This window comes from Tasmannia lanceolata, unplaced genomic scaffold (assembly GCF_043159265.1).
Source record: "Tasmannia lanceolata isolate RefF3 unplaced genomic scaffold, GAP_Taslan_0.1 ptg000015l, whole genome shotgun sequence".
Taxonomy (NCBI): domain Eukaryota; kingdom Viridiplantae; phylum Streptophyta; class Magnoliopsida; order Canellales; family Winteraceae; genus Tasmannia; species Tasmannia lanceolata.
Window position 1 is genome coordinate 22529367 of NW_027518692.1, and position 27768 is coordinate 22557134.

At 39.5% G+C, this 27768-nt stretch overlaps 1 protein-coding gene across 11 annotated transcripts; it reads left to right on the plus strand.

Annotated features, from left to right (window-relative positions):
* Positions 1 to 27429, plus strand: LOC143845429 (uncharacterized). Of its 11 annotated transcripts, none has more exons than XM_077353762.1 (12): positions 1 to 323; positions 442 to 491; positions 9081 to 9140; positions 9261 to 9329; positions 14074 to 14194; positions 15839 to 16100; positions 19742 to 19846; positions 20063 to 20191; positions 24120 to 24169; positions 24266 to 24363; positions 25260 to 25544; positions 26819 to 27429. In XM_077353762.1, the coding sequence occupies exons 3-12, from the start codon at positions 9093 to 9095 to the stop codon at positions 27323 to 27325; spliced, it is 1674 nt and encodes a 557-aa protein (XP_077209877.1). In that variant the 5' UTR covers positions 1 to 323; positions 442 to 491; positions 9081 to 9092; the 3' UTR covers positions 27326 to 27429. The 11 variants fall into 11 exon arrangements, with proteins under 11 accessions (XP_077209877.1, XP_077209881.1, XP_077209878.1 ...); XM_077353766.1 differs by having other exon boundaries at positions 9267 to 9329; XM_077353771.1 differs by having other exon boundaries at positions 2 to 323; positions 9081 to 9154.
* The last annotated feature ends 339 nt before the right edge of the window (positions 27430 to 27768 follow it).

Below are 27768 nucleotides of genomic sequence, written 5' to 3' on the forward strand. Positions count from 1 at the left end.
TCAAACTCTCTCTGTCCCCATCTTACAAGATTCCCCTTTTTCTCTTTTTTATTACTCTCTCTTTTGTAATCTCTCCCTATCGGTGGCGTGTCTGTTATATTCAAATCTCCGGGAAGAACCCATTTATCTTCAAATTCCAAAGTTGGGTTTTGCGTATCTTTTCCAAAGATCCAGAAGAGGACCCTAATTCAACGAAAGCCCATTTGTCTCCATGTTACTTTCCTGACCTCATGTGGGCCATGCAGAGGAAAAAAGGGTTTGGATAACCATGATCTGGTTTTTTAAACAGATACTCCATGTCCAATGGGTGAAATTATTCCTAGGTTTGTGTTCATTTTTCTTTCCTTATTCTTGGAAAATCTCTTCCTTAGACGCAATTCCCTCTATAAATATATTTGGGGGTTTGTTTGGGGAAGAATAATCTCTTTCCGGGTTTGGCAGATTTTGGTTCCTCTTTTGTTTTCCTCGGCCAATTTCGTCTCCTTGTTTTTGTAAGTATCGATCTGTGACTTGGGGTTTCATTTTTTATTCCAATTTGATGATTTGTTATGCATTTGGTGATCTGGGTTCCCTTCTGTTTGAGAATTTATACTGTTTTTTTTGTCTTTGTTTCTGTGTGTTTTTTCAAGAACTGGGTCTATTTTCTTATTGTTACATCGATTTTCATTTGTTTTTCTGATTTGGGTACCTGCAGTAATTAGCTTAGTATTATTTATCCATTTACAGCAGTTTTAGCGCTTGGTTTCTTTATAGACTGGAAAAAATGGAAGTGGGTATGTTTGAATCTGATATGGAATTGTGGAGTTATTTGAATTTTGATTTAATGGGTCTCTTAATGTACTGTAATGTTCTCGTGACATTCCATTTCTGCTTTTGACAAATCATTTCTGTATCTTTGTAGTGCATTTTTTCCTCTTTAAGGAATAGCTTTTGATGTACTGTTTGTTTGCTAAATCTGTGATTTGTGCATATAATTATGGTGTTTATTGGGTAATTGTAATGTAGTTATTATGTAGTTGTGGGTATGTGTTTTAGGATTACAGGTGTTAGTTATGTGTCATGTAAGTGGGTTAATAAGGTAGTGATGTTGCAATCTTTGTACTTTTATTTAAGAAGTTATATCTTAATAAACATGTAGGGCATGTCTGGCTGCCAGGAATTTTTCTTCATGATAAATAGGTGTCTCCTAGTGGTGAGAGAGGGGTAGGGCAGTGGGAGAAGGAGAAAAATTTGAGAAGGCACGATTGAGATGAAGGTGAGGAGTGGCTAAAAATCAGGAAAAGGTCAATCCTATTTTCACTAGAGTTTCTTGTTTCCTGATTTTAAGCCACTTCTCCACCACTTGAAGACACTAGTTTCCTGATTTTTGTTTCTTGGTTTTTAGCCACTAGGCACGATTGAGATGAGGGTGAGGAGTGGCTAAAAATCAGGAAAAGGTCGATCCTATTTGCACTAGAGTTTCTTGTTTCTTGATTTTAAGCGACTTCTCCCCCACTTGAAGACACTAGTTTCCTGATTTTTGTTTCTTGATTTTTAGCCACTTTACCCACGCTACCCCTCTCTCACCACTTGGAGACACCAATTTGTAATGAAAAAAAATAAAATAAAAATCCTGGCTGCCAGACATGGAAGTAGAGAATTTGCAACCAAAACAGGAATTTATGTTTGAGGAGAGTCATGGTTCCTCTCCAATTGAATCGTTAGGAGGTCCGGTTGCCTCGAATCAACCTTTCCCTTCTCTTTTTCTTTCGTTTATGTTTTTTATTTGTGTTATGGCCAACTAGGCACGTAACAATCTGACATAACATGAACATTTTTATCATGGGTTCGAACCTGTTGCATCAGTGGAAGGATGGAGGACATGAGCCTTCCTATTGTGGTAATGTTTTTGCCGTTGTACCATTTGGCTTTGAATTATCGTGTGTAGAAAATTTAATGTCTTGGATGGAGACTAGAACGGGTTTGCCTTTGCTTACTTTAATAGATTCTACGTCACTTTATTGAAGGATAAGATTTGAGCAAGAATTTGCCTGTGCATTGTAGTATTGTTATAGTTTGTGGTTTGACTATTATATGCTAGGGATTAGAAATCTATTTTCCAATATCCATTTAGTAGATGGCTACTCATTTTGTAGGATTATTCGTTTGCTTTAATGCTTTTGACACTTCTCTCTTGGGAGCACTTCATTCTATATATTATCAATCTGTTAAATGCCTATATCTATCCTCACTAACTATAAGGGGCTGTTTGGATACATGGATTTTAGAATCCACGTTTTAGTTTGAAAGCGGTGTAAAATTCTGGATTTTACAATCCATCATCCCGAATTTTAAGTAAGAAATCTAGGTTTTTAGAAATCTCTCCCCCATCCTGAGATTTCTAAAACCTGTGTTGAGAGAGGAAAAAAAGAGAAGAGAATGGTGAGTTGGAGATGTCTCCAGTCTCCCCCTCACTTATGTATTTATATAAAGAGAGAAAGATACAAAGACTAAATTGCACTTAGGCATATAACATACACTTCTAACACTCCCCCTCAAGCTGGAATGTATATATTGTGCATTCCTATCTTGTTACAAATATCACTTAGTTTAGCCTTGCTCAACGTTTGGTAAAGCATTAGCTAGCTGGCCAAGTGAAAGTGGTGTATATCTCTCCCTGTTGGATTCTATGTCGTTTGAAATGGCAGTCCACTTCGATGTGCTCGGTATGCTTATGAAAGACCGGATTGGTAGCAATGTGAATAGCAGTGTTATTGTTGCAATACAATTGAGCTGGTGATGATGATGAGAATTCAATCTCAAGGCGTGCAACCAGATAAGCTCACTGCTAGCATGTGACATGGCTCGATATTCAGCTTCAACACTCGACTTGGATACAACATTTTGCTTCTTACTTCGCCAGGACACTAATTTACCTCCCACAAAGTTACGATACGTAGTCGTGGATTGTCTATCCACTGGTGACCTTGCCTAGTCAGCATCACAAAAACCTTTTAACTTCTGATGCCCATGTCTTCTGAAAATCAATCCTTTCCCTAGAGCACTTTTCAAATATCTAAGAATCTGAATCACAGCTGCCTAGTGGGATGTACGAGGAGCACTCATGAACTGGCTAACAACCCCCATTGCATAAGAAATATCTGGGTGAATGGCTGTGATTTATATGAGCTTCCAACTAGCTTTCGGTATCTGCTAGGGTCATGTAACAAGTCTCCCCCTTTTAGGAGGAGCTTCGTATTTGGATCCATGGGAGTAGCAGCTGGTTTCATACCCAAAGACCATGTCTCATTAGCAGATCTAAAACATATTTTGGCCGTGAGAGGGAGAGACTAGTACCCGAGTAAGCTACCTAAATCCCCAAAAAATATCGAAGACGTCCAAGGTCTTTTGTGGAGAATTCCTTTTGCAGAAATACCTTCACATCTGTATGCCAACTGTGTCAGTTCCTGTGATGATAATGTCATCCACGTAGACTATGAGAAGGACATGGCCAGCATCAGACTGCTGACTAAACACTGAGTGGTCAACAACACATTACTTCATGCCGTATCGTATGATAGCATCTTTGACTTCCCAAACCAAGCTCGAGGAGATTGATTGAGTCCATATAATGATTTACGAAGCCGTCATACTGAGGAAGACATCTCCCCCTGAGCAACATACCTAGGAGATTGCTCCATATACACGTCCTCAGCCAAGTCTCCATGCAGGAAGGCATTTTTGACATCCAACTGATATAATGGCCACCCATTGTCGACGGCGAGAGATAAGCACACATACAGAAGGGATCTTGACAACGGGAGAAAATTTCTCGGTGTAGTCAACCCCGAATGTCTGAGTATACCCTGTGGCAATTAGGCACGTCTTAAGGCGCTCAACTGTCCCATCTGGAAAATATTTGATGGCATAGACCCATCGACAGCCCACAGGTTGAGCACTAGGAGGAGCAACACTATCCCAAGTATGATTAGCCTAAAGAGCGGCCATCTCATTGTCCATAGCTGCACGCCAACTGGGGTGAGCAAGAGCTTCCTGCACAGACCGAGGCAAAGAAAGAGAAGATAAGGAGGACACAAAGCTACGAAAAGAAGGGGTTAGATGATCATAAAAGACATAAGAGGAGATATGATGAGCAGTGGTGCGGGAACGGGTGCGTGAGGCAATAGGAGAATCTGCATGACTATAAGAAGGCGGAGCCGATGAGATACCTGAGAAGTGGCAGCCGAGATCTCAGGAGGGGAAGATGCGGCCTCGAGAGGAGCTGGAGGAGCACCAGGCCTAGGCCGCCGCCGATAGACCTGCAAAGGAGCTGATGGAGGAACTGCCGGCACCTGCGCGGGCGTGGAAGAGGAGGCAACCGGACAGGAAGAACCGGAAGGGGAAGAGGAACCTCTGAGGCAGGAACTGCAAGCCAGGCTTGGTGGGAGTAGTAAAGTAGGAAATGGACTCAAAGAAGGTAACATCGGTGAAAACAAAGAGCTGACAAAGCCTAGGACTGTAACACTTCTTTTTGGGTACAAGAGTAGCCCAGAAATATACATCTCTCCGCCTGGGGTCTAATTTGTCCAGACCGGAGTAAGGTTGTGAACAAAGCAAACACAACAAAAAACGCGTGGGGTAACAGGAAATGGGTCTCCATGCGAATGTAACACAGAGAAGGGGGATTGATTACCTAACACCCAAGAGGGAAGGCGGGTAGCCAAGAAACATGAAGTAAGCATGGCATCACTCCAAATACACTTTAGGGACCTGCATCTGAAAGAGGAGGGTGCGAGCCATATCGAGGAGATATCTCAACTTCCTCTTGGCTACACCATTTTGTTGGGAGGTGTAAGCACTAGAGGATTGATGGATGATGCCATGAGTAGCTAAGAACTCCTGAAAACCATGTGAGGTAGAAAAGTACTCCCTTGCATTATTAATGCGTAAACATTTTTTAGGGAAATCATATTGATTTGTGATCTCAGCATAAAAGGTGTGAAAAGCATTAAAGACCTCGGATCGATCGTTTAAGTAAAACAACCTTATCATACGAGAAAAGTCATCCACAAATATAATAAAGTATTTAAACAACTTGGTCCTCGAGGGTCCCCATACATCAGGATGGACTAACTCAAAAGGTCTCGAGACCCGACCAACAACTTGAGAGGGGAATGCCGCACAATGGTGTTTTCCGAGTTCACATAACTCACACTGAAAGGGCTGAAGTGGGGAAGAGACAATGTAGGTCTGCTGGAGTCGCCAAAGAGAAGGATAACCGATGCGACAATGCCACTGATAGGTATCAAATGAACTATGCAAAATGGTAGGCGACGGTCGACACTGAAGATGATGATGAAGGCAAAAAGGGAAAAATAAGACAGAGCAATTAAGAGTTTTGGTAAGCTTACTAACAAAAGTTAATTAAGAGGAGACTCAGGAATACAAAGTACAGAGGATAAAGGCCAGAATAAGGAGAAAGAGTACCGACACCAGAGAGGGGAGCCGTAGTTCCATCAACAAGGGTAACTGACTGCGAAAGAGATTGAAGTGGCCGAAATGAACTAAGGGATGAAGAATTACCATTCAAATGGTTGGAAACCCCAGAGTCAATGATCCAGGGGCTTGAGCGTGAAAGGAGAGAGGCAGGCGAACTACGTCGTTGCACAAAGTCCGCAGTGGGTGGTCGGCTGCTCAGACGAAGGCGCTGAAACTCCTTATAGTCCGCCCTGTATAGCTGGAAAGTATCATTAGGTGTCATGGGGGCTATGGAAGAAGATGATGAGGCATCAATAGGAGTAACAATAGAAGCAGAGATGTGCGTAGAACGAGATAGACGAAGCTCTGGGTGTAAGGCAAAGCAAGTATCAACATGATGGTGCTCCCGCTGACAATGAGTGCAAAATGGGCGACCACGGCCACCAGTACCCCGGCCACTACCAAAATCTCGGTGACCTCGGCGACCCCGACCACAGCCAAAAGAACCATTGCCATGGCCAGAACGATCACCACCATCATATGCAGCAAGGGCGGAGCCCTCGACAGGAAGACCACTGGGAGAACCACCTTGAGGCACTGCTGGGCTCGTGAATAGATCTCTGTGAGAGATGAAAGAGACCCAGAGTCGATAAGCTGCTATTGTAAAGGCAGAAAGTCCTGGCCCAAGGACTCAAGGAAATGAACGGCACGGAGCTGGTCCCGCTACTGAGCGAAAACGGTCAAATCAGAGATGAGAGGCATGAAGGCGTCCAGCTGCTGGCATAGAGAGACGAAACGACTGTATTGGGTGGAGAGAGGGGATTTACCACGCTCGAGGCGTATCCACTTGGAATAGGTGACGCAAATACGGGTGAGGTTTTCAACCCCAGAATAGAGAAGTGCTGTGTGATCCCATATGGCCTTGGCCGTCGTCAGGCTCATCATCGAACGAGCTACATGGGGAACCATACTCTGCCATAGGAGAGTGCGGATCAAGGCATCTTCCTGTCGCCACCTGCCATAGGTCGAATCCGTGGAGGAAGGGGGATCACACTCAATAAGAGACACCCTACCCCCAGCGAGGAGGTAGGTCTAAACGACCATACGCTAGCTGAGATAATTGGAGCCATCGAGTTTCTCCGAAGTCATCTGAGGAAAAGATTGCTTGACAGAAGGAGAGTATGTGGAGGGGGAGTATAGCTAGAAGATGGTGACGGTGGGGGAGCAGTGACGTTGTCAGCAGGAGAGGGGCTGGCAGGAGGATCTGGAAGGACTGTAGGATCCATAGAAATAAAGAGAGGCTCTTAACCACACCGGGAACAATAATATAACGAAAGACAGAGAGAAATCACAGAGCGGATTCCGTCATGATACCTCGATGAGTAAGCAGAACATGAAGAGTCATAGGAACACCAGTCAAAGAAGGTGCCCAAAAAACAAAAGAAGGTTAGGGCATAAAGGGGAAATAAATTGGAGCCGCAGAAAGAAGGAAAAGATAACACAATGAATATTTAGATCATGAGGGTAGTGGTAGGAAGAGGTACAAGAAATAAAGAGGGAGGGCAGATGAAGGTTAGGAGGCAAGGGAAGGGGAGGAGGGTCGAATACGACAAGTGAGAGGGAGGTGGAGGTGAGTGGAGGGTCGTAGGAAGGTGAGGGAGGGCTACCGGTGATGGGCGAGGGCGAGGAAAAGGAGGGACGGGTTTCCGATTTGGGAGGAGGAGGAGGAGGAGGAGGAAGGGGTCGCGGGTGGGTGGGGGAGGAGAGGAAGGGTGCGGGAGGTTTGGGAGGTGGAGAGTGAGGTGGCGGGTGAAAGAGAGGGGGAGGCGAGGTCTGGGAGGAAGAGGGAGAGGTCGCGGGTGGGTTGGAAGAAGGTGGAGGCGAGGGGTCTCGGGTTACAGGGAGAGGGAGGCTAGGTGTGGGAGGAGGAGAGAGAGGTTGTGGGTGGGAGGAAAGGAGGTGAGGGTCTTGGTCTCGGTTGAGTGGGAGAGGATGGCGGGTGGGCTGAGATGGCGAGGGGGTTAGGGTTAGGGCAAGGCCAAGGGTGGAGAGAAGGTAAGGGGATGGAAGGGATGGAGAGGCTCTAAGGCTCTGTTTGGTTACGTTTTTTTGAGTAAAATAGCAGGGAATGTAATTCTCCTAATTACCCGAGGGGTGTTTGGTAGGGATTTAGCAGAAATTGGAATTTTGACCGCCGGTTATGTCGGGCGCTTGTCGGGTGACGTGGAACCCTCGAAATTCGCCGGACGAATTTCTCCAAATCGAAGGAAAAATGAGAGAATTTATCAGGGAAATTCTTTTTCACCGTAATTGTCATAACTTTCTACTTTTGCTTGTAGTTTTTTTCGTAATTGTCATATCTTATTACATTTTGTTGGTATTTTTTTCGTAATTTTCAAACTTTATAACCATTTATAGGTAATTTTTCATTTAAAACTTTAAAACTTCTGCTATTTTACTTTTATTTTTGTAATGATTACTTTTTTAGCTTATTTTTGCTTTTGCTAGCAACCTTTGCCCATGTGCGCATCTTTGCACAAGGATGGCCAAATGCCGAGAAGTGGCATAGGAGAAGTTTGCTAGCAAATTCTTATAAAAAAAAAGAAGGAAATGTTATCAACACTACTGTTTTCTTATGAGGGCACTCTCACTATTAAAAGTACGGTATGGCCCACACCATAGGATGATCCAAACCGTCCATTAGATGGGCCATAGCCTAAATAGGTTATGCTCCAAAAATCATTTCCATAGGATGATCCTAACCCTCCAATCTGAATGTTAGAGGGTTGATCCTAACCCTCTATAGATCGGAGGGTTAGAATCAACCAATGGAAATAATTTTGGGGCATAACCTATTTAGGCTATGGCCCCTCTAATGGACGGTTTGGACAGTGCTATGGTGCGGGCCATACCGTACTTTTTATAAAGTGAGGAGTGCCCTCATAAAAAAACAGTAGTGCTGATAACATTCCCCAAAAAAATCTTAAAAAATACGGTAAAAAAACTCCTGCACATCTCCTACCCCCAACCAAACAACGTCGGGGAGATTTGCTCACAATCTCCCCGTTGATTGATTTCCTTTTGATTTCCCTTTGACTTCTTCTTCTCTAAATCCCCCCAACATCTACCAGCATCCAAACAGAGCATAATGGTGGTCCCTGGGGCACCAAAATCCTAGGGCTTTGATGCCATGTTGAGAAAGGAGAAGAAGTGAACCGAATGGTGAGTTGAGTTGGAGATGTCTCCCCCTCACTTATGTATTTATATAAAGAGATAAATATACTAAATTGCCCTTAGGCATATTACACACAATTCTAACAAACTGGAAACACAGGACAATCTCGTACTCTCTCGCTCGATGGGAAGAAGGGCGAGAAATCAGAAACATGAAGGATGGTATCCTTCTTCTCTCGTCTCCCATCCAGGATTTTGAGGAAATCCAAGATTCTAAAATCCGTGTATCCAAACGGCCCTTTAAATTTCTTCCTCTTGGTACTGCTGTTACACTCCGTTTTTTGTCCTTATTGTATGCATTCTTTGAGATGATATGTGCTGTTATGTCTCTGCTGAGCTGATAACTTTGTTTATTCTTATCATATAAGTAGTCAGTTTTGTTTTTTCAGGATTAAGCATTTATGGGAGATTTCTATACCGGTAAAGTAGTATCCATCATCCCTTCGAGAGTGAGTATTATACTGTAAGTATGCTTCTTTTTTTTAGTACATGTGCACAAATATCTTCACTATTATCATTTTTCTTTGCTGATGTTCACTATTTTGTAACACTTTGATTTTTTGTGGAAGTCACAGGTTGGGCTTGTTTCAGTTAACCGTTTCCTCTTGGAAAGACTGTCCTATGAAACGAATCATGTGGTGAGATTGATCTCTTTAACTTCAAAGATTTCCACATAATGCTTTATTTTGAATGCCATGGTGTTGAGATTCTTTTGACTAGAATGTCTCATCTATGATTTACTACCCTCTCATCTATATTCATAATTTTTTATCATTACCCAAATGCCAAGTTGACATAGCATGCATCTTCCTTAAACCCCAACTCGAGGCATTTTTCTTGAGAACAGTTAAGTATTTACTTGATTGACCCAACAATTGATGAGAAACTTGGGCAATCAAGTAGATGTCTACGCAGTGGTCAAATGCCCTTCTCAACACTGTCACCTTTCTTCCCAACATTATCCCAAGTCTGTCTCGGAAATGCTTTCTCGTCCATGTCTTCACAACATTTCTTCTTATCTAGCAAAAAGTTTGGTATCTTGTTAAGACCTCTACAGGGCTTGCGCATTCCACAGGTCTGTTTTGATATGGCAATGGTGCTTGCTGTTTACAAAGAAACGGTCTGGCTCATAGTTGGCTCATAGTTACCAAGCCGTGAAATGGATTCGTTAAACAGAAACATGAAACTCAACTCAACTCAACTAATCCTTTAGAAAATTTTCATGAAGAAGGTGAAAGAATCTACGCAGCTCAAATTGACTAAGTCTAATCCTGACACTAGTTGGGTTCGTCTACATGGATCATTTTCTTCCATTCTCTCCTATCCAAGGTCATGTTCTCTGTTATGTTCCTAGCCATCAAGTCTTTCATCAATGTTTCTACCCAAGTTGTTTTCGGTCTACCCCTACCTCTTTTTACTCCATGAATTTGGCACGAGTCACTTCTTCTCATTGGAGCTCATCCAAAGGCCTATGTTGGATATGCCCAAACCATCTTAAGCGGTGCTCTCTCATCTTCTCCTCAATTGGTGCCACCCCCACCTTTTTTTACGGATGTCTTCATTTTTAATTCTAACCTTGTGTGGCCCCACATCCATCTAAGCATTCGCATCTCCGCTACACTCATCTTATGCACATGCTGCTTCATGGTGGCCTAACGTTCTGAGCCGTACAACATGGCTGGCCTCACAGCTGTCTTATAGAACTTTCCCGTCAAGTTGGTAGGTATTTTACGGTCGTACAGAACTCCTAAAGCATGCTTCCACTTCAACCAGCCTGCTCTTATTCTGTGGTTAACATCTTTTCAATCTCTCCTTCCTTATGTTGGATTGAACCAAGATAGCGAAAGATATCCCTCTTAGGTACCTCTTATCCAGTCATATTTACTATATCCTCGCCCCGCCTCCTTACATTACTAAAGTTGTACTCCATATACTCCGTCTTAGTCCTATTCAGTCTAAAACCTTTGGATTCCAAAGCAGTTCTCCATAGCTCTTACTTAGCATTAACTCCTGCTTGGTTTCGTCACTTAATACTATGTTGTCATCTGCAAATAAAATACACCACGACACCTCATCCTGGATACCCTCTATAAGTTTACCCATAACCAGCGTAAAAAGATAAGAGACAGTTGATCTTTGGTGCAGTCTTATTGTAATTGGAAATTCACTAGATGCGCCATAGGAAAACGGAAACGTGAAACGGGTGAAAAAAATTAAAGGGGAAACGAGAAACTGGAAACGATAGAAAATGTATGTGAAACACATTGGGAAACGTCTTGGGAAAAGCAAGGGAAACATTTGAGAAACATTTGGGAAACACGAGTGAAACGTACGTGAAACCTAAGCGAGAGAGAGAGAGAGAGAGAGAGAGAGAGAGAGAGAGAGAGAGAGAGAGAGAGACTTAGGGTTTCTGCTTTTAAGTTTTAATTTTAACTTATAAGGGCTGGAAATTTTTTTCCTTGAAACCCTTTTTCTAAAAGTTCTTTCGAGAAACTCATTTCTTAAAACCAGATGTGCTAAAAAAATCCACGGAAACACGTTTTCGTCTTTAGGAAACGCGTTTCCCCGACATTTCACATGCGTTTCCCCTACGTTTCACATGTGTTTCCCCCACATTTCACATGCGTTTCACCTAATTTTTAGCCGTACCGTACCCATTTCGGAAACCTGTTTCCCACTCCCAGCCCAGGTAACGTTTCCAGCAACAAATGGTGACTTTGGCTGCTGTTAGTAATGTCTTCCCATCTGTAAATTTTTCCCTCTTACTGTAATAAAATGCCTGAATGAGAAAATTTCCTAGTACTACAAATTCTGACAATTAAACATGCGAACTGTCCGTCAAGCTGATAATGTTGTTGCTCAAAAAAAAAAAAAAAAAAAAAAAAGAAAAGAAAAGAAAGAAAGATACGAGCTGATAATAAAGTCCAAATGGAGTTTGCTGAAACTGCTCGCATTACTGTGAGATTTATTTATTTTTTATTGGCAGTTCAGAAGATTCATTAAAAAAGCAAATAGAAAATGCATGCCTCGACCGAGTTGGTCAAGGCCGAAGATACAAAGAGCCGCTAAAGAAGCAAAAACTACATAAAGCAATATAAAGTTCTAATCCCTAAAAGGGTAATGATCATGAAAGAGAAGGGACTCACTGGCCATCCCACTGCAAGCAAGCCAATCTAGATCCCCAAAAGCCAAGTGGTAAATATGTTGAAATGCAGCTTCATGTCTCTTAATGTTGTCTAGAATCTCCTCTATAGTTTCGATTAATCTCCATGGGTATCCTGTCCTATCTTTGGCCCATGGAAGGAAGTCATTGAGATTCAGTTTTGTTGGCGATAGAAACAGAAACATTCCAGTCGTTTTGGGAAAATTTAAAACCGTGCTTACACCGAAGAGGGAGATGATTACTATGAGGACAAGTAGATGACTTCCTGGTTTTTTATAATTGGTATTTGTCATTTAATGATTGAGACTTTGGGAATTAATGTCGAATTTCAGGAATTTTGGCTAAAATTTTGGGAAATAATGACGTGGAAGGAAGTCATTGAGATTCAGTATTGTTGGCGATAGAAACGGTAACATTTAGTCGTTTTGGGAAAATTTAATACCATGCTTACATCTAAGAGGGAGACGATTATAATGAGGAGAAATCGATGACTTCCCTGTTTTTATAATTGGTATTTGTCATTTATTGTTTGAGACTTTGGGAATTAATATGTTCCTGTGTCTTAGGCCCTGTTCGTTTAAGATTATGCCAACCGATTGTGAGACCAAAACCAATTATTGGACTTAATTTTATGTTAATTTTGAGTCCAATAATTGGTTTTGGACTCAGAATTGCTTGGCATAATCTCAAACGAACAGGGCCTTACTATTTTTATGATTATTATCCAATATACATGTGTTTGGATGAGAAATAGATGACTTGTATGTGGCAAGTTTGTTAGCAAACAATTTGTATTATGATATTAAATGCCTAATCATTAATCATAGTAGTTTCTATTTAAATTAATAGATTTGGATGAAAATGAATAATTGACTATTTTATTATCCTCTGATTTGTTTATATTTTCTATTACACACACACACACACACACACACACACATATGAGGAATGATTGTGCGCTCGAGCGCATATAGCTTATATGCGCTCGAGGGCAAAAAATTCATGTGGGCCCACATTGTTAGGATGATCCAAAGCATTCATTTGAAAGGCCCTTACATAGATTGGGTGTGTACAAAAAAATCAGCTCCATACCCGTCGAGCAGGGATGAAAGTAAGCCTTAGTGATCTGACGGTGCCGAGTGGAAGGGCCGTACTCAACGGATAAAAGTGACTCTAGGGATAACAGGCTGCTCTTCCCCAAGAGTTCACATCGACGGGAAGTTTGGCACCTCGATGTCGGCTTGTCCACAAATCTGCCCATTTTGCCCTCCACTTTTGGAAGGGTTAGGATGATCCTATGGAGCTGATTTTTTGTGCACACCCTATCTATGTAAGGTCCTTGCAAATGAATGGTTTGGATCACCACAAAAAATGTGGGACCCATGTGTTTGGGCCCTCGAGCGCATATAAGCTTATATGCTCTCGAGCGCACAATCATTTTCCTCTCTCTCTCTCTCTCTATATATATATATATATATATATATATATATATATATATATATATCTTACGATTTACAATACGATTTTCGATCTGATACGATTCGTCCCCTATTACAATTTATGTTTCAATTCCGGTTTTCAAAACATTTAGGCTATTCATGATGAGATTTGGTTTATTATTTGTCCAAGTGTATTTCTCCCCTTCTGAAGGTAAATACAGTAGTTCAGAAACTTGTATAAATTCTGAGTTTCCTCACGCTTGTCGTGATTCTTCCCCTACAATTCTTAAGATAAGGGTGTCCTTATATTGGGAAATTAGCTAGAGGGGAACATTGGTGGAGGCAATTTTCTAATACTATAACAAAGGGGTAACTTAGGTTCATTTTGTTACTTCTCTACGTATTATGTCCGATGGGTGTTTTTTCCTTTCAGTACTCATCCTATCAATATATGCAGTACGTTAGAGCCAGTTCTTCATTTTTTATTAGGACTACTGAATGAAATGTATTTTCTCTTAAGCTCTTCTTTTCACAGATATCATTAAGCCCCTTAAATATGTGGTAGTAAGCATGCTATGCTTGGGAACTTTAATACTTTACATTCTGTACATCCCATGCTGTTTACTATGCTACTTTTCCTTTAAAGAGTTTACCTCATGCTATGAATTGATGAAATCTAATATCATCTTAGTCATTGAGCATTTTCTATAAGGTCTCGTTTGCTTTTAAAGTTCTAACTGAATTTCATTCTAAATCTTAGTCTACATGCCTTCTTACCAGTTTTGCAGTGATGTTATGAAGAACATGCAGCTTCTTGCTGAATCCTTGGCGTTCGATGATATTTTTATTCGTCTTGTGACCTTGACTTCATATTTAAGTCGTCGGTTCATTAACTTTATTGGTGAGTTTTTCCGTTGTTATACTTGTATGCATATCTATGCATCATCTTCCAAAGTTCCTACTCTTGTTATACATGAGGTGCACCTTGTGCCATTTTTCTGCCAAAGCATTGTGATATTCATCGTTGCGCATCTGATTTTCTACATAACACGTGTAGCCTATGAACTTCCAGTATATACTTGTATGCATATCTATGCATCATCTTCCAAAGTTCCTACTCTTGTTATACATGAGGTGCACCTTGTGCCATTTTTCTGCCAAAGCATTGTGATATTCATCGTTGCGCATCTGATTTTCTACATAACACGTGTAGCTTATGAACTTCCAGTATATTTTCCTTGAGTCTGTATTCACCAAATTTTTGATTGCATGAGTTTTCATGAGAACAGATTGTAGCGACAATACTCTGTTCAGTCGTTTTCAATCTCATCGTAGAAAAATTACATTCACATGGTTAAGTGATTTGATTATCCAATGTAATTTTTCTGAATCAAATTTAGTGCATGAGCCATTGTTTCCTTGACTTGGGCTAGATTCTGTGCAATATGTGTGACAAGAGATGAGGACCTTTTCTTGTTTCATCTACGATGTTAGGCATACTTTTTGTTTGGTATGTCCGTCATTTAACTGAAAAAACTTGTATTTATATTTATATAGTGGGCCCCATTATTATTAGATTACTAATGTCATACTCGTAAATAGGGTATGGAAGTTGTTGGTTAGCTTGTCTCCTAATGAATCTGAGTAAATGAACAAGGAGGAAGCTTTGATGAGAGAATATGATCTCGCATCTGTTTTTTTGTAGAAAGCTCAACCACCAAGAAAAAGTGATTGGCCGAAGCCAAAAAGAGGTTGACCCACTTCATTCGCCAAGTGAATGATCTTCTCCTCGAAGGAACAATTCATATCATATATAACTAGGGGATGAAAGTTGTGGGGTAGCTCGTCACCCTAATAAATTCTTCATCCCTCCCTGCTTCTTTTCTCTCTCTTCTTCACCCTAATGAATTCTTCATCCCTCCTTGCTTCTTTTCTCTCTCTTCTTCTTATTGTTTACTTATTACTTTGGATTTGTAACATATAGAAAGTGAGTTCTTCGTTTTCACCATCATGGAATTTGTATGAAGTGGAAGACCTCTGTTTTTTTAAAGGGTTTAATTGGTAAAGAATATTGGGTTTCACTTCAATGGTTTCAGGGTTTGAGGCACAACACCTCCCTATATAACAGCCTAAATGCACGAGTGAGCATTGCAACACTTTCTGTAAACGCCAAATGCTGTTTCTATGACCTTGAGAACTTTTGAACTGATATTAATTGTCATCAAATGCAATTAATGCTTTGTCTCTTACATAATGTATGAACTTTCAGTTGAAAAGAATCTCCTACTTCTATGATCTTGAGAACTTTTGACCTGATATTGTTTGCCATCAAATGAAATTAATGATGCCTCTTATATAATGTATATTCATTCAGTTGAAACGTCAACTTTTTCCAAATAGGTTATCGGTCACTTTTGTTCTATTTCATATTTCAATTAGACTACTGTATGATGTTTATTTTAGTCATTATATGCTTAAACTGTAGTTTTTATGCTCTCTATATTGCAATGCAACGGCTAAAATTGTGGGCATATTGTTGTTGCAGAAGATCTTGTGTTCAGAGATGTTGGTAGAGGCTCACAAGATTCAGAAATTTCATTTTCTGGAAATCATGGAAGATACTTATGTAGCATTTATCAATCTGTACCTGGGAATTGCTGGACATCCTCTAAGCCTCCTGATGCTAGAGCAAGTCTTCTGGTCTGCGATGGAATTAACACAGACCTCAAGGAAAATCTTTCTGTAAATAAAAGTTCAAAAATTGGAGAAGCAAAATATAGTTTTTGGGCCCGTTCCATCTTTCGAGGGTATGCACAACTGGTTATTTTGACTTTTAAGCATTGATATTCATTTAAAATCAGTTATATTCACTTGGCAACCGTCAATTCAAATTTTCAGACTATATCCAAATAGTCTTGTTTCTATTCTTGTTTCTAGCCAAGTATTCTACCAAAGTATTGATATCTGTGGAGCTGAATGGGCAAAGGACCCTCATTGATTTTATAAGACTTGGAGCATAGTGGTGGAATTTATTTCCTTCAAGCTTTTGTTATAGATTCTTGAAGATAACTTTCATTATGGTGATCTTAGAATTTATACCCCTATTTTATTTTATTTTATCTTGAAGAAGTGACAATTTTATGAACAGAGAATTAAGGAAAAGTACCTCAGGGCAGAGATTGAGCTATAAATAATACTTCAGATACTTCAGAACCAGCCGCTCTATTGGCAAAGGGACTTGGCCATGTCAGTAGCCTCTCTAAGGACATGAATACAAGTCACACTCGTCTCTTAGATGTTGCCAATGATCTCCATATTCTTGTTTCCAAATCTCCAAGGACCTCTACCCTCCCCCATGTAGTCCATTCAATGATCTCTATATCTCCAAGGCGGACAAGAGAATTGATTTACGTAAAACCACTGTCCAACAAAAACATTGGACCCTTGAAGGGACCAAGGCCTTCCAAAACAGCCTCCAATTACAGCTAGGAAAATCTTCACGCAAGAGCATCTTAAAGAAACTCCTAACCAAAAAATGCCTTGATTGTCTGCTGCCCAAATTGTTTTGTGTTCTTTAATGTGAGAAACCAAGAAATCCTTCAATCTACATAGTAGATCCCTAGGACAGCATCAAACTCAACATCCATAAGATTCCTACGGAAGACCCCACCCAAATCATCCTTTCTCCCTCTCTCATAGTATTTGCTAACTCTAATAACCGTCTTTTTGAAAATCCTATGGAGGCTCCGATAGACATGGCACAAAGGGTTCCCCCCTCACGCCCCACGCCCCACCACGCACAGATTAACCCCCAAAGAAAATCCTCCCTAACTTGACAAATGGACCTCCATGCCCCCGGGTCATGACTCCTACTTAACTTTCTACATTCTCACCCACCCCACTCCACACATTGACTTACACACCTTCTCCCATTTATCCAACTGCTTGAAGTATTTACCTTCCTCTTCTTCTCACAAAAAAAATCCTCCAAAGTCTTTCCAACTTGATGGCCACCTCCATTGGGATCTTAAACATAGACTAAGTAAATGGGGAGGTTAGATAGTGTGACCTTGATCAGCGTTATTTGCCTCCAGAAAATATAGTCAATTGTTAGAAACTCTTTATGCAGATGGGAGAGGGGTTTCGGAAACTGTTTCCAAAAAATGAAAAAAAAAATTGGAGATACATTTCCAACACATGGGAAATGCGTGGGAAACATATGGGAGACTGATATATATGGAACGCATGAGAAATGCATGGAAAATGAATGGAAAACCTGTGAAATGTGTGAGAAACATAAGGAAAACATTTTCAAGAACTCACACCCAAAAAACTGTGGAATACATATTATAAAGAAAAACAATTGTTTATGGAGTATTGAAAAATAGAAATAAGTAAAAAATTATGCTAAAATTAAAATATATAAAATATATAGAGAACATACATAAATCATCTATTTTTTTAATTTAAATAAAAAAAATAAAAAATTAGAAATGTATATGTTTATGTGCAAGAGCTCATAAAAATTTGAAATTAACAAATTCAAAATCTACGAACACACATATTTCGGGTTTTTCTTGTGTTTCAGATGCGTTTCCCTTAACGTTTCTCTATCATTTCTAAAACGTCTTTATCCTAAAACGTTTCTCATTCGATTCTCTCGCTTCCCCGTATCTTGTTTTCCTCAAATTTTCCCGTGTTTTCTGCTTTCGTTTCACGTTTTGCTTCCGAATTTGTTTCCCTTACTATGGACATGACCTCTTCAATCTTATCAGCTTCCTCTTCATTCTCTACCACCAGAGCCTAGAGAGACTTTGGGGGGACATCAACTCCCAATGGTTATTCCAAGTAGTTAATGGGAAGACAATTAGTTTTATCCAGCATACGAAGATGGTCCTCATGAATATTAAGGCCCATCATCAATCTCTTTCTAACACTCACCCCTCTAAGATTTAGGACATGAGATTAGAGTCACAAAATACTAACATGACGTTTGCAAACTGTAGATGGGTGATTGAGCCCACCCGCTCATGTTTTACCCCCTCAATGGAACCCCTCTGATGTAGGACGATCGAAGGAAGGGTCTGGATATTTAGCTCTGATACTAATCTGACATAGGACGATTTAAGGAATAATACTTCACTCCGACACCAAACTGATGTAGTGTGGATTTTTAGAAGGGACCTTGAAGAAGGTTGTGCTAGAATCCCACTAGCAATCCTGAGGCATCGCACCAATGGAACCCTAGGCATCACACTAAGGAGGGGTCAAGGCCTCGCACCTTGGAAAAGTATACTTCATATCCATTATTTGGAAGAAAGCAAGAAAAGATGATTTTCATTCATTCATCAATCCATCATATCTATAAGAAAAGTGCCATGAGGCTTACAAGATATAAAAAAAAAAGGAAACTAGAAAGTTCGAAAGTCCTAAACCAGCCTAACACTTTTGGACTAAAATACTTGCTAATGACTTAAAAACTCTCTTCGCACTTAAAATTCCCGTAATACATGTGTGAGACCTATTTAAAACCCCTGTAACTCAAAGAACCAAGTGATATTGGTGGGAAAAGATTGTGATGCCCCTCTTATAACTTAAAAGACTTAAAAGACACCTAAAACAAGCTTACAAATAAAAATATTGCCCTAGGAAGGTCCTCATCACGAACCCTCTGGAGATTGATGCCGCTAGCAATGTTGTGGTGCTTATGGAAAGAATGAAATAGTTGCATTTTAAAAGGAACTTCGAGAGGAGTCTGCAAGTGCCAAAATCGTATCCTCTCTTTGGCGGTATGTTGGGAAGTGTCTTGTTTGAATTCAAGAGAGTTGTAGAAAATACTATAAGAAGATCATGGAACGATGTGTGATTAAGTAGGATTTTTCATTTTCTATCGTATCTCGAAGTTTCATTTTAAACTTCCACCATTTGCATGTCTTCCCATGCATTTTCTTGATTGTATAGGATTTTTACTGACATTTTGAATTGAAACTAACATGTTTCTAAGTTTCAACCGAAATAATTAAACATATACACTTACAATTTTGGTTTCAGTATGCATTTCAATTTCGGTATGCGTTTTGGTGGGGATGGAAACAGAAACATTTGGTCGTTTGTGTCCCTTTCAGCCGAGCAATGGCGGAATTGGCTATGTTAGATAGTAGCTAGCATTGATCTTCTCTTTTCAATTTAATTCGTCCTCTTGATATCTGTGATATATATTTGTTTTGAACTTTGATCTAACATGTACTGGTTAACATTATTCTGCTTTCAAGTGTCAATATAGCCTGGTAACTAATCTTGAAAAGCTTCAATTGATGCCCCATTGTTGTTGTTGTTTTTTCTTTTTAACGGAAGTTGTTGATTGTTACCATTATATCATGTTCAAACACCAATCTTTGGTTGAAATTTAAATTGGTCTTCATGTCTTACAATTGTTTCATGCTTGCAGGTTCATGCTCCCATTATTTGGTTTCAGAATTGCATGGATGTTGGGATTCGGTTGTTTTAGATTTACCTGCATTTATGTGAGAAATACTCACATTTGGATGCAGAGGTAAGATATTTGCTTTAATTTTTTGACGTTTGTTCTATATACCAACCTAAATATCATTAGTGTAGGTAGCCTCCACCTAGCAAAATAAGAGCTTAGCTACAACTTGTCTTGAGTTGATCTCCTTCTCTATATCCTGGATTATAGTTTGTTGTGCTCTTTATTTTCTTTTGACTTGTTTGCTTTTAATTGGTTACAAAATCTGTTTTGGAGTTTCAGGCTTATATCTCGTGTGCTTAGGACACTTCATGGATCTTCAGGAGATATTGGGTGGTTGCAGCAAACTCCAGGGGTCCCGCCCGTGGAGGATGGCACAAATAGATTCACAGAGATTCTTCATCACATAAGGTACTGTTTTGGGTACCACCTAGGTTTGAAATATTGGTATTGGTTGGCATATCGTCCAGAGGCCAAAATTATATGTATTGACCCTATCGACAATACACATCGCCTATGAATTGGGGGATAATTTCTCATGGTCCACAAAACAAACGATACACAATGTTTGGATCGCGTTATTGTTTTTTACTTTTATTTTTAATGATTTTGACATCTTTACGTCAATTAAAAAGCGTGATTTGATTATTTCAGTCACCTATTTGTCAGCTTGTCTGTCAAGTTCTTTCGTTACCACTTGAAGTGTCTGTATGGTGTTGATTATTTTAACTAAGGAAATGATCAACGCTTATTTAGCCGACTCTTTGAATTTTCAATGGACCCACATGTCGACACCGACATGCGTGTCCACATGCATCGACACAGACATGCGTGTCCACATGTATCGACACAACACTCCTTCCGACACTTGTACCATGTCAATTGAAATCCTAATTATTATCAAATATAGTGTTTACTTCCTTTTTTTATCATTAACTCTTATTTTATTTTTAATTCTTCTTTGACTAATATATTTTGTTACACCCCCTCTCTAAACCTAAAACACTAAACAAACAATCCTTCCTATGTTATATTCAGTGTATCGTTTTGGTCTCTCTTTCTCGATGCATATTGGAGACTGAAGATAACTAGATTAGATTGATTAATGCACTGTTATTTGATTATCTCATATTTCTTTGAGACTTATAGTTGCTTAAGATTAAGATTTATTAGTTTTTTAAGTGAATACCGTATATATTTTGTTGCAAATTATAATTAGTAATCAACACTTGTATATTTAAGAACGCATATGGGTGCGTCCCCGTTTCTAGAGTTTTGGGGGTTTCTGTGTCGGACACATCACATCTGTCGGCACTCGACACACAAATCTGTGTCCACTAACCATAGAAATAAACAATAAAAATTTGTAAAGCACTATAGTAACTGAAGTACTAGTAGGCGCCATAGTAAAAAAAGCAAAAAAAGTAGCAAAACAAACAAGAATAAGCCACACATAGATCTAGGTCGAAATCAATGTTACCTGGAATGCAATTCGTCCCGGTATGCGGTACCAGAACGGGGGACGATGGTAGCCCGGTACACGGTACGATGAGTGAGACTAAGTTGGTTCGCTATTTGGGGTTGTGGGTCAGTTTGGAGTGCTAATCCGGGTCGCTCTAATACTCTCTCTCCCTCCAAAAGCAAGGAAGCAGGAAATAAGGTTTTACATTAATGTTATCTGTTTCAGGTCAATCTCTTTACCTCTTATCTATTTCTTCTCTCCCTTTCCTGTGGGTCTCGTGGGTCGTCATTTTTTGCGATCCGGGTCGCAAACGACCCATGTTTGTGGTCGTGTGCCCCGGATCGCGGGTTTGAGGGTGGGAGGGCGACCTCGGTAACATTGGTCAAAATTTCTAAATATCAAACATAAATGAAAGATTTTTATTAAAAATTAAAACAATCATGAAAAATGTGAAAAAAGTAAAAATCATAAAAAATGGGCACATAGATTGATTAGGGGTGCAACTCGGGTCGGGTTGGGTCTACCCCGAACCCAACCCGAGGCTCCCTTTGGCCAACCCTAACCCGAATCTCAACCCGAAGATGGCCAACCCGACCCAACCCAGATGCTTTTTTGCTCAACCCCAACTCAACCCGAACCTGAACCAGACCCAAGTTGCAGGAAAAATAACTGAAAAAAATTGAAGAAGAAGGTGTTCTTGGAAGCCATTGTTGAACACTTTGTAACTCTGTTTTTTCTAACCAGAAAAATAAGAAAATAAACTCTAGGGTTTGGTTCTCTACGAGAATGGAGACCCTTTAAAGTGGTTAAATCAAATACGCCAAAAACAAAACTTATCATAGCATCTGACATACAAAAACAGAGTAATTAATAATGACAGGGGAAATGATTTTTTTGCATTTTACGAGAAGAGTAAAGAGCAAATGAATGACATATTCGCCCTTTCTGTCTTACTTGGACAACCCTTTTACTGGGAAAGAGTAGTCATAAATACACTAGAGGGGCTGTCTCGAGTAAATAGAAGGGGCGCCTACATCACTTCCCAAGATTTAATTAATGAATGGAGATAAAGTGCAGTGCAAAGGAAATGATATATTTGCCCTTTCTGTTTTACTTGGACAACCATTTTACTATGAAAGAGTAGTCATAAATACACTCTACTAGAGGGGCTGTCCCAAGTAAAAAAAAAAGAGTGTCTACATCACTTCCCAAGTGTAATTAATGAATGGAGACAAAGTATTATGTGACAGTGCCACAGGTAGCAAATTAATGAAATTATGCCTTCCTCTTACCTTTTAAAATTAAAAACAATGAAAGATTCGGGTTTCTGTCTCGGGTTGGGTTGCCGTAAGCTCAACCCTAACCCGACCCGAATGTTGCCCGGGTTCAAATTTTCCAACCCAAACCCAACCCGACCCGAGGAGTCACCTACCCCACCCGGGGAAAAATTGGGTTGAATCCATCGGGTTCGGGTTGAGCCCGACCCAAGTTGCACCCTTTAGACTGATAGATATGTGGATCATGGATCAAAATGGATCATGCATGTTTTTGGTGTTTTGCTGATGAGAAGAAATATATATACACCTACGCTATTTCTGAGCGATAGCTCAGATAAGCTATCTAAGCGATACCTCAGATACATTTATCTAATATAAAAAGGGCGGCCCAGTGCACGAGGCTCCCGCCTTGCGACCTCAAGGTTGAGAAAAAAAGCCTCAACCATTGAGCGACAGACCCAACCCCTGATGAGAAGAAATATGGATCTTATTTTGAACTAAAAAATTGGAAACTTTTTGTTAATCGTCTTTTATCCATCCATCTGCATATCAAATCTTTTTTTATGTAGTTAAATCTAGTATATCTGTGTTGATTTAGGTCATACAGCCCTAAATCAAGCAAAGCTCCTTTGTAAAAAAGCCAAAAAAAGAAGAAGAAAAGAGTGAAAAACAAGGTTCATGATATTCATGTGAACATGACTTCATGCAGACCCCATGTTGGCTGGTACGACCTGTATCACCTGATACTGAGACATTTAGTGATACAGTTGATAGAGGCCAATACACCTGCAATTTTTTGTGAACTCCGATACAGGGTTTACATATCATATGTGACCCCACTGGTACAACTTATCAGTAATACCCATCTGTATCAGAAATATTTCGATACAGGGTTTCCATATCATATGTGACCCCACCGGTATAACTTATCAGTAATACCCATCTGTATCAGAAATATTTCGATACAGGGTTTCCTTATCATATGTGACCCCTTCGGTACAACTTATCAGTAATACCCATCTGTATCAGAAATATTTCGATACAGGGTTTCCATATCATATGTGACCCCACTGGTACAACTTATCAGTAATACCCATCTGTTTCAGAAATATTTCAAAGCATGAATACCACTGAACATTTTAACAGTGTTACATTTTACAAGCGGTGTCAGGATTAGACTTAGTCAATTTGAGCCGGGAGATTCTTTCACCTTCTTCATGAAAATTTTCTAAAGGATTCATTAGCCGACCCCAACTAGTTTGGGACAAAGGCTTAGTTGAGTTGAGTTGAGTTGAGATTATATTTCTAGACTTGTACAAGGAGTACTAAAGTGAAGAAACACATTGTAGTAAAGATAATTTGATTGATCTGATTAAGTATCATGAACAGGTTGTTCCTGGGAAGTTAAAAAGTAGGATCTGAAGGCACCAGATCAGTTGGCCTCATGGTTTTTGTAATTAATTGTGAATGTGATGATCTTTCAATGTTTTTTCATATAACAAAAATTCCCATCATTTTGCAATGCTTCATAAATTTAAAGATTGTTAAATTGTTTCCTGCAACCCTTGATTTTCATCATAACTTTCTCTTTGCATTTCAGAAATGGCGAACATACTCTACCCAACTCATTAGTTTACTTGTTAATTCCAGGTGGGACTCTTTTTTCTGTTGATTAGGACTGTTTTCTTTTATTCATGTGTTTCTTTATATGAGACAATGTCTTGACTTAATTTGTGGGTTCAACAGGCCTTTTTAGCAATCATAGCCCCTTGTACTTTGTGAGCACGAGAAGGTTTTTCTCAAAGATGGGTCTTGCTTGCCATATTGCAAAGATTCACAGCGAGGTAAATATCACTGAAAATAACCTCTTTAGTTGTGGGTTGAACTTGCTCACTAGAAAGAAATGCTCCAGGAAAATATTGAAGGACTCCTCACTTTTCCACAATCCCAGTTTCCAATATAGACCTTTCATCTAAGTTTTCAAACTGACTTTCATTACTTGACTGCAAGAATAAAATTTGTTTGTTCGTGAAATTTCTACTAGGCACCACATTGGTTAGCAGATTTCTAAATATTTATAGGCACACTGACATTATTTCCTCAATCTATTTTGGACAAAGCATCTTGTTTTCTAAAATCTAAATAAAGAACATGTTCTATTGCTTGGGAAGAAAAAAATACAGGATATGGTCTTATTGGATGCTACTTTTACATTTTGTGATAGGTGGCATAATTTTGCTAGTTCGGTTAATTTATTTTAATGTAAATCATCTCTCATCTTATGGGATCCATTATTTATTTTTACCTTTTAACAGACATGCATTGCTTGTCGTGCTGAAAGTAATGGCATATACCGTTTTCACGGTAACTCAAGTTAATGTTTGCTGTAAGGTTTTGATATACTCTGTTATATCTGGGAAGTATTGGATAGCTTAGAGAAGTCTTAAAGAGACAACACTGATCTACTTGGAGCGTGGCCAGTTTATAATTGACTTGGCCAATTTTCTCTAATATGAGTAGTCTCCTCACTGACTCTGAGTTGAACTCTCCAACTAAATGATTAATTCCTGAGTTAAATCAGGACTTTTCGAGCATTGGTTTATTTAAAAATAAAGTTTAGCTGTCACGCTCATTTTCTTATTTCTTACCCATGGTTCATGGAAAATGAAAGTACTTTGGGTTTGTTTGTTTAATCTTTTTTTTTTTAACTTTTTTCAACCAAGGTCTGACCATTTGCCAGGCATCAGTAGAACAAAATGCATGGGAATTGAAACAATACATTGAGGAGCTTTATTGGGGGTCTGGAAAGCGCATTTTGATGCTGGGCCACAGCAAAGGTGGGGTGGATGCGACAGCGGCATTGTCAATTTACTGGTCTGACTTGAAAGACAAGGTTGCCGGCTTAGCACTAGTTCAAAGTCCATACGGTGGGACCCCAATTGCTTCTGATATCCTACGTGAAGGTCAGATTGCTGACAAGGAAGCACGACGGATTATGGAGCTCTTGGTATGCAAACTGATCAAGGTATTTCTTCCCTATATATGATGAGATACCAAAGTTCTCTGATTCCATGATGATGATTATAGCATCCAACTTGTTTCTACGACGAGAATCCCTTCCACAAAACACTCCACGTGTATTTTTCTTTATACTACATTTTGTGGTCTTCTTGATAATTATTTTGCTAGATGAATATTCTGAACCCTTGAAAAATGGAACCTAGTCGTTGTCCGTGCAAGAAGTTTTATGTATTTTCTTTTTTGTTTAATGATGATGATTTCATTAAACCAAAGAAAGAAGGAACAACAAAACCTAGGCGGTCTAAAGCTACAAAATAAACATTAAAAGCCTAACAAACAAAAGCGAAAAGGCACCAATCTCCTCAAGGAGGAACATGCTCAAAAGTCAGAGACTTGGTTCTATCGGCATTAGATCAAGCAAGAATGTCGGCATCATTGTTAGCTGAGTGCCGGGCATGACAAATGTTGATGTTGTGACCCTCCATGCCCAAAATTTCTTCTATGGCATCCACAAAACTGCAAGGGCAAGAAGATCCATCTTCCGACCACCCCACCACTGTAGGGGAATCTCCCCAATGATGAGGAAGTCAAGTAAATAATGATTAATAAGTGTAGTACCACTAAGGAGCTATGTCACAAATATCATTCTCAGGAATTTCTTGGCAAGGGAAAATCTCAGGATATATTAATTTTTTTTTATTTTTCGGGTTTATATCGGGAAAAATGATAAAATAAAATAATTTAAAAATATATAAATTAAAAAAAATATAAAATAAAAAGTATCATGATATTATGACGGTAAATGAAAATATTGCTATATTTTTTAAATTCTTGAGATTATTTCATTTTATCAAAATATCGTTATAAAATCGCTATATTTTGAAAATATCTGAGATATTTGTGACATAGCTAAGGAGTGCCATAACCTTTGCCTGAATCCTTTTCTCCGCCAGTGCTAGAAAAACCTTAAGTAACCTCAATATAGCCAGTGTAAGAAGTTATTCAGCTGTGGCGATAATATGGTAAGCAGGAAACCAGTGTTGAAACTTCTGTATATGACTATACAGAACTCCTTTAAACTTCTGCATCTTTAAATGACATTTTCGTTCATATCCTTATTTGTGTTGATGTTTTAGCATTTGAAGTATTTTAAGCTGGTTATTGGCATGGTATCCAATTTGGCATCTTGAGGCCGTTGATGCAGAAAGATGTGCAAATGTCCTAGTTAAGTTAATACTTTCTTTCCAGAAAATCAAAATTAATAAAATTTCATTGCAGGGTGACATACGAGCATTGGAAGATCTCACGTATGAGAAGCGAAAGGAGTTTATCACTAAACACAAGCTTCCAGAACAAGTCCCACTGGTATCATTCCATACAGAAGCAAGCATTGCTCCGGGCGTTCTCGCCACAATGTCCCACATAGCACATGCAGAACTCCCATGGCTCCACCTTCCAAGCTTTGGCCAAGAGCTTCCAGAGTCCGTTCAAGCTGGCCGAAAAGTGCCTGTGATTATTCCACTAGCTGCTGCCATGGCCGTAACTGCATTGCACCTTCGACTCCGATATGGTGAAAAGAGTGATGGGCTTGTGACATGTCGTGATGCCGAGGTTCCAGGTTCAGTTGTCGTCCGACCAGATCGAAAACTCGACCATGCCTGGATGGTTTACTCTTCATGGAAAAAGGCCCCAAATGAACCTGATGCCTCTGAGATGTGTGAGGCTTTATTGACTTTGCTTGTGGAGATTGGTAAGGTGAAGCAAGAACAGGAAGGGATGACTTAAGTCTTCTCACAATGGCTTTGCCAAGAGGCATATACATCCAATGTTTGTGTTGTAAACAATACTCAAAAAAGGAAAGGAAGAAATTGATTAGTCTTGTTAACTTACCAACTTCTCCAAAAGCTTAAGCTGTTGGAGAAAGGTATTAATTTTCTTTTATACTTTAACACTCCCCCGCACGTGTGGCCCACTTGGCAAACACGTGGCACATGTGATCTCACTTTGGGCAGACCATTGCATGTGGATTTTTGCTATTTGGGAGGTTTGAACTCGAGACCTTTGGCCTTGATACCATGTTAACTTACCAACTTCTTCAAAAGCTTAAGCTGTTGGAGAAAGGCGTTATTTTTCTTTTATACTTTAACAAGTTTGTCATAGTACATTAATATAATATAAGTAAGCCATTGAAATAGATAGATTAGGTTATAAAGATATTTTGTTCTTTC

What these genes read in the sequence shown, in the direction of transcription:
- LOC143845429 (XM_077353762.1), top strand. Translation starts at nt 9,093, where the DNA reads ATGGGAGATTTCTATACCGGTAAAGTAGTATCCATCATCCCTTCGAGA. An exon ending in TATCCATCATCCCTTCGAGA is followed by an intron (nt 9,141 to 9,260) that starts GTGAGTATTATA and finishes TTTTTGTGGAAG; the next exon opens with TCACAGGTTGGGCTTGTTTC. An exon ending in TCGGTTCATTAACTTTATTG is followed by an intron (nt 14,195 to 15,838) that starts GTGAGTTTTTCC and finishes TTGTTGTTGCAG; the next exon opens with AAGATCTTGTGTTCAGAGAT.